The 12848-nt window shown below is 39.9% G+C and overlaps 1 protein-coding gene across 1 annotated transcript; it reads right to left on the bottom strand.

Annotated features, from left to right (window-relative positions):
- Positions 1-3464: 3464 nt before the first annotated feature.
- On the bottom strand, positions 3465-7196 carry LOC147428995 (pentatricopeptide repeat-containing protein At5g27110-like). The gene has a single exon (XM_086495434.1). The coding sequence runs from the start codon at positions 7154-7156 to the stop codon at positions 4205-4207; it is 2952 nt and encodes a 983-aa protein (XP_086351560.1). The 5' UTR covers positions 7157-7196; the 3' UTR covers positions 3465-4204.
- Between the last annotated feature and the right edge of the window lie 5652 nt (positions 7197-12848).

Below are 12848 nucleotides of genomic sequence, written 5' to 3'. Positions count from 1 at the left end.
GTAAGCTTATTCTGAAATAAACTAGCACAAGTTTAAGTGTGACTATCGATCAATGCTTCAAATTTTTAACCTCAAAACTAGGAGGGTTTTAAAAATGTTTAAAGGGTAAGGATAAGAATGGCCTAGCACTCCTCCCATCCAACCCCTTATTTATAGGTGCCACATGCCACTATCATTATCCGCTTGAAAAAAAAAATTCATCATCGAAAGCAAAGGTGGAAAATTTCTCCTTAAGAACATCACTGTTTTCTTAAGTGGCATCTTCGTTAGGTCTATATTTTCACTTTATGATGAACATGATGCCATGTCTTTCACTCATGGTTATCCATGATCTATTTGGGTTTATACACTAAACTAAGAAGTTCCATGAAATAACAACATTGTCTTTTTTATGTAAGTGCTAACATAAATGACTTACATTAAATATGGGATAAATGCAAGAGTTGAATGGAAGAGATAATTTGTACGCCATTTCTCCTACTCATTTGATTATTTTAAATGGGCCACAATATAGTGGAGATAACTTAGGAGTGGGTCTATTTTCCAGATGTTTGGAATGTTTTGGAAACTTCTAAAAGACCTCATAACCTTCCTTGAAAGTAACATGATGTCTCTTTTTGTTTGCATACTTTCTGTACCAATCTTGAGCTTTCCAAATAATTTGGTGAGCAGTACGTGAGATATATCCATACAATCTTCTAGGAAGTCCTTGACATGTTAAAGTTTTTTTGTGGTGGCTAAGTCCTCTAACACACGTGATTTAGGTTGAAAGTCATACCTACGAAAAATGGACTTCACTTGGTAGTTATGTGTTTTCTTATTAGTATAATAAAATTCAAGAATAGGGAGATAATCTTCCCAATTGTATGAGGGAATGGTTATTCAGCAAGTCATAGGGTAAAACTGTGTTGGTTTTGTTGGCTTTGACATACGCTCATAGCATATCTTCTTGCACTTGATTGTTCCTTTTTGTCTCTCCATCAATCTTTAGATGATCAGATGTTTTGAGATCACTTACTATGTTATTAGAATAATTGTAAAGCTTGTAGACTTACTTCACAAATAGACTTTGTTGGTATATACTTACACATCTTGGTCGATCTGTTGCCAATAACCCGAATTGAGTCATCTCCTTGGAATGTAGTTTCAAATTGTAGCTAGGAAGCACTTCGCTTTATTAACTTGACACTTTTGATAGTGCAAGACATACACTTGAGCATGTCTATGTATACATGATTAGTAAAATTATCTTCTTATGAATTTACAAGTCGTGCTTATGTTTGGACACCTTGCACTTGTACAATCATGAAATTTGGTGCCAAATGTTTGGGTTCATCACTAAAATACTCTCTCTTTATGGAGTAGGTACCCATCTTTAGTGGAGAAATCCTTCCATTGATTCAATTCAACACTCGATAGAATAATATTGTGTGTGGAGGAACTAGAAGCATTTTTAGCATTGGTTTGAGAAGAACTACTCATTTTAACATGGATCCACATCTTGGAGTATGCTTGTCATGCTTACATCTACCTTTTAAGGAGAATAAAGACTCACTTTCTATCTCTATGAATAAAAGGAAACTAATGTTTGGCATTCTACTATGGGCATCTACTACAATGTTATGTCGACCTTTTCTATACCATAGTCGAGTATAATAGTCTTGAAGAATCTCAGTCTACCTGGCCATTTTACCCTTAACATATTTCTTATTTGTGAACCATTTATTTCTCTCATGGTCAGACATAATCTCAAGTTGAGATTTGCATAAATAATCTCAGTCTACCTCGCCATTTTACCCTTAAAATATTTCTTATTTACGAACCATTTATTGCTCTCATGGTTTGACACAATCTCAAGTTGAGGTTTGCATAAATAATGTCTATAATGTTTCAAAGCGTGAAACTATTGTATAGGGTTCTAAATAATTTTTGTGCACTCTTGAGCTTCCTACTCTCAAAAGCCACTAGTCTTCCCTCTTGGAGTAAAACTATACCAATAGCTCTAAAATTAGCGCTAGCATCTATTTCTAGAACAAATGGCTTAAGTGGATCACTTATATAGCAAGTATAGGCACGGTTGCTAAAGTTGCCTTCTTGAGCTTGTGAAAATTCAATTATCGACCTTCTCCCCAAAAGAAAGTTTCTCCTTTGCCTTTCAAATGGTCGATCATAGGGAAAACAAGAAGTTATCCATAGTATGGAACAATCTTACGGTAGAAATATTCCAACCATAAAATAATTTGAAGTTCTTTCAAATTAGTATAGTATACATTCTAGAATAGCATCCACTTTGAAGGCATCCATTTCTATACTATTTGCTGAAATGATAGGACCAAGGTAGTGCACGTTTGTCTTGAGAAAATCACATTTACTATCCTTGGCATGAGTCTTGTGTTGATGTAGTAAGTGAAACACTTTTTGAAGATAATGTACATGCTTTTTTTTGTAACACTATAGACAAGGATGTCTTTAGGAACGATGATAACGAGCTTGCCCAAGTTTGGTTTTAAAACACTATCTATAAGTCTCATAAATGAAGCTAAGGCATTAGTTAAGCCAATGGCATAAACAAACAATTGTACTACCGGGATCATGTGCGAAAGGCAAGTTTGGGTATGTACACAAGTCTTATGTATACTTGATGATATCCTAAATGTAAATCTATTTTTTGTAAAATAGCATGGTCCACGTGATTAATCAAAAACTTCATCTACCCTCTTAATTCGCAACCATGTTCATACCATGGTAATCTACACATGTGTACCATAGTACTTTTCTTTTTATTCACCAATAACATAGGAGAAACCCATGGTGAAGAACTGGGTTGAATGAAACCCTTGCTAAAGTAATATGCAAGCTTTCATTCTACCTCAGCTGCTTCTTTATATGACTAGGCCAATAAAACAACTTGCTTATATGTTTACTACTTTGCACGACATCTATGTCATGTTGTACATTTCTTGTAGGTTATAAACTGACAAGTAAATAATTATGAAAGATATCATTGTATTCTCAAAGCAACTCCGTGCCCATTAATCAATGCTACCTTCTAACGATGTGAGTTGGGAGTTTATGGAAGATTTTTTTTTCATTAACTTATAATTAAGAAAATTGTGGGATGCATCGTTATCCATCAAAATTACTTGTGCCCTTTTATAATATCCACACAAGATCATGTGGTCCAAGGGCTGACCGCCACATAGAAGTAGTCAAATAGAATTAATGAACCTCTTCCATATAGGAAACTTCCACATTAGCATACTTCAACGAAGAGTTTAGAGAGTAGCTGCACTATCATGTGCATTACTTTCTACTTTCTCAAACCTTGTGTTTTTCCTTGGGAAAATCCTTTTTTGCAGGAGTCCCTGATAAACAATTGAAACAAAGGTTTTCTTTTTTGGATCTCTCAGAATCTTGCCTAGAGAGAGGTACACGAGGCCCCTTGGATCTCTTAGATTGCTCACTTGTATTGGTAGATTGAAACCACCTCTTGGTATTGACATGAGGTGATGCACCTGTATTATCAATGTTGTTGTGCATGGTCCTTTATGAAATGATGGTAAGCATGATTTTTCATTGTTGGAATCATCATGATTATTGGCTTGAATTATGGCATCTTCTAAAGTTTTTGGATTGTGTCTTGATATGCTACTTAAGCTCAAGATTAAGGCCTCTAATAAATCCATGAACTTGTTGAAGCTTGTCCACTTTTAAGATGGCATCCGCATAATGAGAGAGGTGTTGAGCAATGTTGAGGTGTGAATGCAAGTTTGGGCTTGTTATGATTCTATTCTATGTTTTGAGACTTTTCATGAATATGATTTTCATTTTTAGCATCATTTTTTGCCTTTTTTTTCTCATCATTATGGTTATCTATGGCTATGGTGCCAGAGGTAAAATTTGACATACTTTTCTTGAGGCACTTGTTATGGGTATGGTTATGGTTATGACATTTTGTATGGCGATGAACCTTGCTTGTAATATGGTTATGCCACTTTATAATGTAACAACCAGATCCATTTTTTCTGATAGGACTCCTCGCTTTCTACAAGGTGCCTTAGCCATCAAGTAAGTGCTCTCCGTGCCTTGGCTGGATTAATAGACTTTACTGAACTGGGTAAGTTAATTGTTGTCAATGTGGTGAGCATCCACTATGCTATGATGCACATGGCATCTTGTGGAGAGAGAGATCCTCTTCTTCATATTAAAGGTCACTATTATGACTTGCCATATTCTCATTCCTCTGATTCATCATTTTCACTCTGCTTCTTGATGATACATAGATGTTTGACAAGAGCACATAGAGGCTACTGTTGCTTGGTTCCAACTGTAAGGCGCTTCTTGCAACCCGCTCCCCTCGGTCACCATCGCAATGCATTTTGCAACACCCCGACAAGATTGTCCATGTGACAGACGTGGGCTGAGAAAGGAAACTCTTGACAATACTCTCCCCTTCATCAAGAAGTCCTGCTCGACAAAGAAGGTCAATAATGCAGTTCACATGCTCCTCTGACGGTTTAACCCCACGATCTTGGCCCATGGAGATAAAACATTCAAGTCCCTCTTTCAAAAGACCGGCGTGGCTGCATGCAGAAAGAACAACCGAATATGTGATATCGTTTGGCACCACATTGTCCTGCAGCATCCTAGAATAGAGTTGGAGGGCCTCTTTGCCATGACCATGAAAAGCATACACATTCAAGAGGGCATTCCATGATATGACATTACATGATTGCAAATTGTTGAAGACTTTGGATGCATGCTTCACACTTCCACACTTGCCATACATACTGATAAGAGCATTAGAGAGGTTCAGATCCGTCCTGAAGTCATTTTCTAAAATGCAAACATGCATTTGCTTGCCTTCAGCTATGCAACCTTGGCTTGCACAAGCAGATGCCACGCTGATGAACGTGACTCTATCTGGTAGCATGCACTCTAGACACATCCTTTGAAAAGTAAAAAGAGCCTCACTGCCTTTGTTCCGCTGAGCATAAGTAGCAAGCATTACACTCCAGGTCTGAGTATCCTGTTTGCGGACTCTCTCAAAAAGTATCCGAGCTTCCTCTAATGTGCCCCATTTTCCATACATATTCAAAAAGGTATTTGTCACTGTCACATCCTCTTCAAATGGACCTCCAACAATTGTCGCATGCACCCGCCTCCCTTCGGATATAGTTTCTGCATTGACAAACCCAGATATGAGATCAACCAAAGTAAATCTGCCATGCAAAATGCCCTCAGCTTGCATTTGTCTGTAGATCGATAGGGCTTCCATGGTAAGGCTAGATTGTGAATAGGTGGCAATCATTGCATTGCATGTAATCTCATCACGCTCATTGCATTCTTCAAACACTCTGTGGGCCTCCTCAAGGTCTCCAATCTTCCCATACATATTGATAACACTTTTTACAACATAGACGTCTTTCTCTAGATTGCTAGCCGCAATTAGAGCATGAATCCACACTGCTTCTTTGGAAGCTGAACTGCTGTCGCACGCATCGCACAGATTAATGAAAGAGATACAATTGGGAATGACTCCTTCAAACAACATCATTTGAAATTTACATAGTGCCTCTTTGATGGAGCCATGCCTAGAGATACCTGCAAGCAAGGCATTCCAAGAGAACACATCATGGTCTGGCATGTTGTCAAACACTTCACGAGAATTACATAAGCTGCAACATCTGTTGTACATATTGATAAGGCCCGTTCCAACTAATGGGTCTGCGTCCACACCATGACGCGAAATCAGAGCATGTATGTGCTTGCTCTCTTCAAGGGTCACAAAGGCATCCAAAAGCACTATGAATGTAACGTTGGTAGGGGTTATGCCCTTCAACTGCATCTCTTCGAAAAGTTCAATGGCTTCCCTGCTCTTGCACACCTTCACATGTGCTTCAATCATAGCATTCCATAGAACTGCATCCCAGGAAGACATATGCCTAAAAACCTGCATCGCTTCTTCCAAACCTCCACACTTGCTATATGTATTCACAAGAGAAGTACCAAGAACAACATCTGTCTCAGACTTTGCCCCCACAACCCACAAATGCAACCGCTTTACCTCAGCAAGGGCCTCTTTGCATGCACATGCCGAGAAAATATTGGTAAAGGTAGCATTGTTTGGCAAAGGGCCCATAGCCTCCATGTGCCAAAACAATTGCAGAGCATCTTGGTTCCTTTTGTGCAGAATATATGACGTAATCATACAGTTCCATGTGGCCACTTCCCGGCAGGGCATTGCCCAAAACAATCTCTCCGCATTAGTAAGATTACCACATTTGCCATACATATTCAAAAGTGCATTGTTTAGAATTACATCAGATGCAAAGTCACTACAAATAGCAAGAGCATGCATCTCCATACCATTACCAAGTCGCCCAAGTGCCGTGAATGCGGAGACTACGGAAATGAATGTGACATCACTTGGACTCACTGCCTGTAGCTGCATCTGACGAAAGAGTTTTGGAGTCTCCTCAGTTTTATTGTGCTGAACAAGTGCTGCAATCAGCGTGTTAAACGTGACAACATTATAGACTGGCATATCATCAAAAAATTCAACTGCAAATCTTAGGTTTTCACAACTGTTATACATGTTGATGACACTGTTCCCAACATTCACATCCAAAAAGAAATCGCTGCTGACAATGCAAGCGTGAATACGCATGCCATGGACAAGGTTAGATGCGCTTGAGCATGCAGCGAGGAGGCTCATAAGTGTGGAATTAATAGGTAAGAAGCCCTCCATCATCATCTGCTGAAATAGATGCAAGGAATCATTCACATTGGAGGCATGAGCCTTGATTATGTAACGCCACGAGTGTGGATCTTTCGGATCCATGCTGTGGAAAAATCTGCGAGAGTCATACAGGGACCCACAATGAGCATACATGCGTAGCAGGCGGTTTGAAAACAAAGGAATGGCATCAAAGGAATGCTCGATGAGGAGGAAGTGCAGAAGCCTGCCATCAGGGAGACTTCGGGGAGAGCCACACTGCTTAAGTAGAAGGGCAATTTGGTGAGCATTGCCACTGATGGGTTCATCTCCTGTTCCGTGGATGGCTCTCCTGTGAGTGCTCTCCACCACGCACGCTTTCTGTCGCCCTCGCGCAGTTTGTAAGCTGACGCTGCCTCTCGTGTCTCTTATGAACATCAACTCACGTTTCCACTTCGTCCAAGGCTAGCCTATGGAGCATTGCCCTTAAACAAAACAAGGCTAGAAGTGAAGTAAGACTTTATTGAGGCCTGCCATTCAAGTATTAAGTATTTTTGAAAGCGAATGTTGAACATGTTTCCATCTCATTGCATCATTATTCTCTAATTTGATGTGTTTCTTCCAACGCATGGCATACACATCACAAGATCATCACCCAAACACCATCAAAATCTAATTTATGGTATCACATGTAATGGAAATGGCCTATTAACTTTGAGAGTAGCGGAAATTAGAGAAAGTACTTTCGTGAAATTACTTTGTGAGCATAGCGGGTGAACTTAATTGATGGTAACAACATAAAAATAGCATTTAGTTAACTTGACATGAACAATACTTTTGCGAAAGAGAGAGTTTAGAGAACATGACAACAGTTGAGGACCGGATTTATGTGAAGCCGGTCCCCCCTCCAATAGGCAATTGTATTATAGTTTTCTCCCATCAAGAGAGACTTGGTACAATACAATCTTTTGTGTTCCTTGTGACCTATGTGATGCAATGAAGATGGAAAGCTTCATGCATCACGAGCATAACATAAACTTTGTGGAAAGTATTAACTATCCAAAGCCTCAGTCCCAAGACCTCAAACACCTTCGAAGGTGGAGAGAGCTAGCAGGGAATGAGGGTAGTGAAGAAGAAGAAGAAACATTTCATAGGAGAAAGAATTAGTTCCTCACTTATCATCACTCTTCTTGCTAGCATACATAATAGCATAGTAATGAAGATAGAGAAGATGGCAAGGTTAAGCATTGAAGCATGGCTCTTGGTTGGATTTGCATTCCATATCCAAGAGTGTTGGTGTAGGCTCTCAACTTCTCTACTTGCTTGGAGAAGGAGATGGAGCTCTTGCACTTTGCACTTCGCAAAATGAGAGTGTGTGTGAATGTGTGTGGGAGAGTATACCCCTAGCTTGCTTTGGTCGAACCCTCCTTGTAGCTCATGATTGAAGATCATTGGACCTCTCCAGGCCTAGCCAATCACATGCAGGGACATATCAAGCAACAAGGGTAGCCTTGGGACAAGTGTCTCCCTTTCCCCTTTGAGAGAGAGAACTTGATAAATGCTAAAACAATTAATTGAATTAACTAAATTTATTTTTGGACCCCTTGGGAGGCCAACCAATAGGCTTTAGGCACACCATGACGGCAACATGAGGAGGAGGTTGACATGTGTCCTTGTTGCCTCCTTGGTCTAGGTTTGCCTTGATTTCAACTCTATTAAACACCACTTAGGTTTCTTAACCTACGGCTTAGCAAAGCGAGTGGAGGTTCCTCTCTGGGAACCCTTTCTCTTTGCTCTGTTCTCAGTGTGGGCCTCCTATCCCTGCCAGATTTGGCGTTCTTGTTCTACTCTCATTTGTGTATTGCTGATGGAGTGGTGGTATTGGTGGTGCTCCTAGCCATGTCATGGCTTGATATCCACCTTTGTTTGAGTTCTATTCTAATGTTGCATTCTGTTGGAGCCATGCTTGAAATGATAGAGGTGTTGGTTGTTGGTTTTGATGTTGGGTGACGATTGTTTTATTTGCATGTGATGTGGTGTCATAATCATCTGAGAAGGGATTGGTGGACTTGCTAGGGGTATGTATGGATTTTTGTTTCTCCTCACAAGTCTGTGTCGGTACTTTTGGGGTTACCACTCGTTCTACATCCCTAGGAAGGATTGGCTCATATTTACGTCCGTACTTGTCGAGGAAAGTGATATTAGTTCCTATGACCATTTCATAAGAAAATGGGTGCATGACCTTTTTTGGGCTTAACTCATTCACATAGGATTCTGTACATAAAAAATAAGAGATGACTCGCTCGTCCGCATGCTTGTAAATCCCTATATTCTCATGAGTTGTTGCTACTCTTGTCATGAATACATAAGGCTCCATGAATTTCAATTTTAGGTGGTGGTTCCTGAGTCTCCATGAACGTCTTTCCTTTTGCCACATTATCTCCAAACCGATTGTAATTCACTGGGTCTCTGACAATGAGGTATTGATTTCCTTATTCATTGCGAAATCTACCACCATCATCATATACTAAGATTATCTCTAATCCTTGAGCCAGCCATTCCTCTATGAAAATGCACTTATGTCTCGGAGCATCTATGTAAACTAGAGCTCCATGTGTATTTGTTACTTATATGAAGATTGTTGTGTATTTTGATGTAGGGTACAAGGTGTGGGAGGTTCCACCTCCTACGGTCCCTTGTCCATAGAAGCCTCCTTGTTGCTGGATAGACATCATGTAGAAGGATTTGTCAGAAGAGGTGTCAGTATCACTACCCTCTTCAATGATTAGAGCTAGAGGATCTATCTTTGCCTGATTAACACTCTCCTTAGTCGATATCAAACTCCCTTGGTCAGCTGCCACTCTACCGCTTCTCAAGAGATATCTATCCGATCTCAAATACATGAATTAGGACAGATACTTTCTTGCAAAATCCCAACCTCTTACCTGAGAGGTCAGCTAGTTCCTTTGTGTCTCCTTTGCTTGGGGTAACTTGGATACCTGTGTACAAAGAATCGAGCACTTTGCCTCTTGGCCTTTTGAGTAATTAGTCCAATTTTCTTCCAAAATCTTTACTAGAATTCAAAAAGTATAGAAGTTCTGAAACTTTGGCCAAGAATTTGACAAATCTAGGCACAATGTTTAGCAAAGGTCTTTGGGAATGATTTTGGAGTCTATTTGGTTCAACCAAGGTGTTTCTAGAAACCTGGCAAGATGGCCCACAGGCTGGTATGGTCAAATTTTCAAACTGGGCCAAATTGCAGCAATTGCGGTAGCTGACACTGGTGAGCTTTTTAAGCCTAGTCAATTCTTGTTGGATGACCAATATCAAGTGAGTCTTTTTGACACTGTGTATGACGTGTTTTGGCACTTTTTGATGCTTGTTTGGTCAATTATCAGATTTTAGCCTTTGTCCTCCAATTCCATAGTGATTATAGGAGCCAAAAGAGTCAAGGAAGGTATATTTGGGATCCTTGCACTACTAGGAATCAAATGGCACCAAGTTGGTCCCATTCAAATATATATGGCAACTATCGTAGTAGTTGGCTTTGGAGTGATTTTTGAAATCTTGCACTTCTAGATGCTTCCCAATCACCTGTGTAGTCTTTTGCACCTATGTGTCTCTTGTAGTTTTGAGGTTTGATTTGTCAAAAGTCAAGTTAAGTCCCCGGGTCTGGTCACTTGAGCAATTTTGGCTATTTTTAACCAATTTTTTAACCTTTTTGACTTGTGGAAAGTGGATTTTGCAGGTATAAGTTTCACGAGAGTGGTTGTGCATCATATAGGAGAAGACGATAGATTGTGTAAGCTCTTTGGTCAGTCACTCGTGGAATAGAAATCCTTTGTGATGACACAATTCTTACCTTAGATTTGTCTTGTAGTCCCCTAAAAAGGACGGTAAAGTTCTTTATGGACACTTGTTTACTCTCTATAGATATCTCCATTCTTGCATCGCCATATAATAATTGAATATCTCCCAAATAGATCTCACGGTCCATGTTGATTTCAAAAATTGGTGTTGACAGCAACGTGGCTTTTCCGTCTTTCCTGTTTTTGATTATTTTCCACAGTAGCCATGGCTTGTCTACCTCAGGAATTGACTGCATCTCCAGGGATTCATCCTCATATGTTGTGTTTTGCGACCATCACAGTAGTCCAGGGCTCCTCCTTATTTGTTTTCACAGGTTTGATTTTATTGTTTCGATTTTGAGCGTAGTTTATGAGTAAATGATCCCTTCCACAACGATCACATAATCCTTGAATTTTAAGTTTTTTGCATGTGTTGGTTTCCTTCCATGTCCCTGTGTTTTCCTTTCCCAGATCAAGCATTACAGGCTCATGATTTTTTGAACTTTCGGGCTGTAACAGGGCTTTAGCCGCGACTATGAGTTTTTTGCACATCTCCTTTCTTTTGGTTTTAACTTTCGGATGCGGATAGGTCAATAGTCTTTGCTCCAAAGTTTGGTTGTTATTGAGGCTTTCCTTGTAGGCTTGCAACATAGCATCTAAATGCTTGTTCACCTTTTCCACCAAGATTGTACCACCTGAGTCAGTCTTCAACTCTTCCAACTCCTTTGAATTTTTCTTGCTCTCTTGTTTGCGTTTAAGCTGTTCTTTTGTTTGGTTTAGTTCTGTTTTCAAAGCTGTTTTTTCCTTCATCCTCTTTGCTTTCATTTTGTCTTGTTTTGCTTTTCATGATCTCCTCTGAGTCCTAACTGACCTGTTATCAAGTTTGGTTTTTTTGAAAAGTTTCAAATCATCTATAAGACATATTTAGGAATTTTGGGAAAAATGCATCATTTTGGGACAATTGTTTGTGATGCCTTGAGTTCTTGGTGTGCTAGGTTGCATTGTTGTCAAGTAGTGGTTGTCAAGTTCTGAAGAAAACCTAACAATGTTGTGCTGGTTTGTATTTTGTCAAGTATTGGGTGTCAGTGATGCATTGCTATCAAGTGTTGGGAAGTGTCAAGTCCCTTGTCATGCTTGTGCTTGAGTTGTGCTTGCATTGTCCTAGGTTGTAAAACTGTGACAAATCAGAGATTGGATGCGAGATCTCGAGTTTCATTGCAAAATATAGAAGTGTGTCCAGATGTTGTGCTTACATTCTACATGATAAAAAACACCACAAAGCAAAAATTTGGAAATGTAAAACTACATAGAATTAATGAATGATAGAGGAGAATTAACGTTTTCAAGGTGAAAGTGTGTGTTGACGCTCCTTTCCAATGCATGGGTCTCTAGCTTGTGGCTGTTTCTACGTGTGTGAATGAAAAGGAACAGGAAAGGCCGGGGGGGGGGGGGAGGGTTAGTAGCTAGGAGATGATGGCAAATGTGGCGGGCTAGAAAATGTAGGGAAGAGCATGCGACAACATGCACTAGGTGCATCGTGATCAAGGACATTTTGCAAGGGATGGTAGCTTCCTACAGCACAGGATTGGACAAGTGGAAATACCAAGAAACAACATCACGGTAGACTCAAAAAGAGAAGGATATCTTTCCCCCATTGTGGAGGGCAGGCCATGTGTAAAACATGGCCTCTCTCTCTCTCTCTCTCTCTCTCTCTAAGATTTTACACCTTCAAGGGAGGCCTGCATACACATCATCTCTTCCCTATGGTATTGTAGAGTTGCATCATTCAGTAATGAGCTTACAATATGCTTTGGGCAAGGTGGAGTGTCTCGTAACATGATAGCAAACGGAGGGGGTGACAGAAGGGGAATGAGAGTGCTATAGAGAGGAATGATCCACCATTTGTTGAGTTCAATTTTCCTTCGATGTCCTACGCATTACTTACTGCTTGCGACAAGAAATTTCATCTCCTTGCACAAAGACAGGCAACAAGGGTGCTTTTGGGTTGGGGAGTTGGGGCGACATGGGTATAGCTCGCGATGACGACTAGAGTGGAGGGGCTATTTCTATGGAAAGGAGAGGAGACAATAGAATCTAATTAATTCCCACTAATAAAAATGCAAAAGAGCGAGTATGAAGAAGAAATTTGATGCTTAGATTCTAAAGTACTTCTTGAGAAGGAAAAAGGTTTAACAAACAACATGGAAGCTCAACTCCAGGTTGAGGCTCATTGACACTTGCATATAAACCAAATCGTGGTGTAAAATGTGCTGAGAGAACCA

This window comes from Adiantum capillus-veneris, chromosome 22, assembly GCF_014529385.1.
Source record: "Adiantum capillus-veneris isolate H3 chromosome 22, ASM1452938v2, whole genome shotgun sequence".
In the NCBI taxonomy this organism is placed as follows: Eukaryota; Viridiplantae; Streptophyta; class Polypodiopsida; order Polypodiales; family Pteridaceae; genus Adiantum; species Adiantum capillus-veneris.
Note: the sequence above shows the minus strand (reverse complement) of the source record. Positions and strands in the feature narration are given on the sequence as shown.

Excerpts from the sequence above, each read along its gene's own strand:
- LOC147428995 (XM_086495434.1), bottom strand. The coding sequence starts at position 7,156 with ATGTTCATAAGAGACACGAGAGGCAGCGTCAGCTTACAAACTGCGCGA.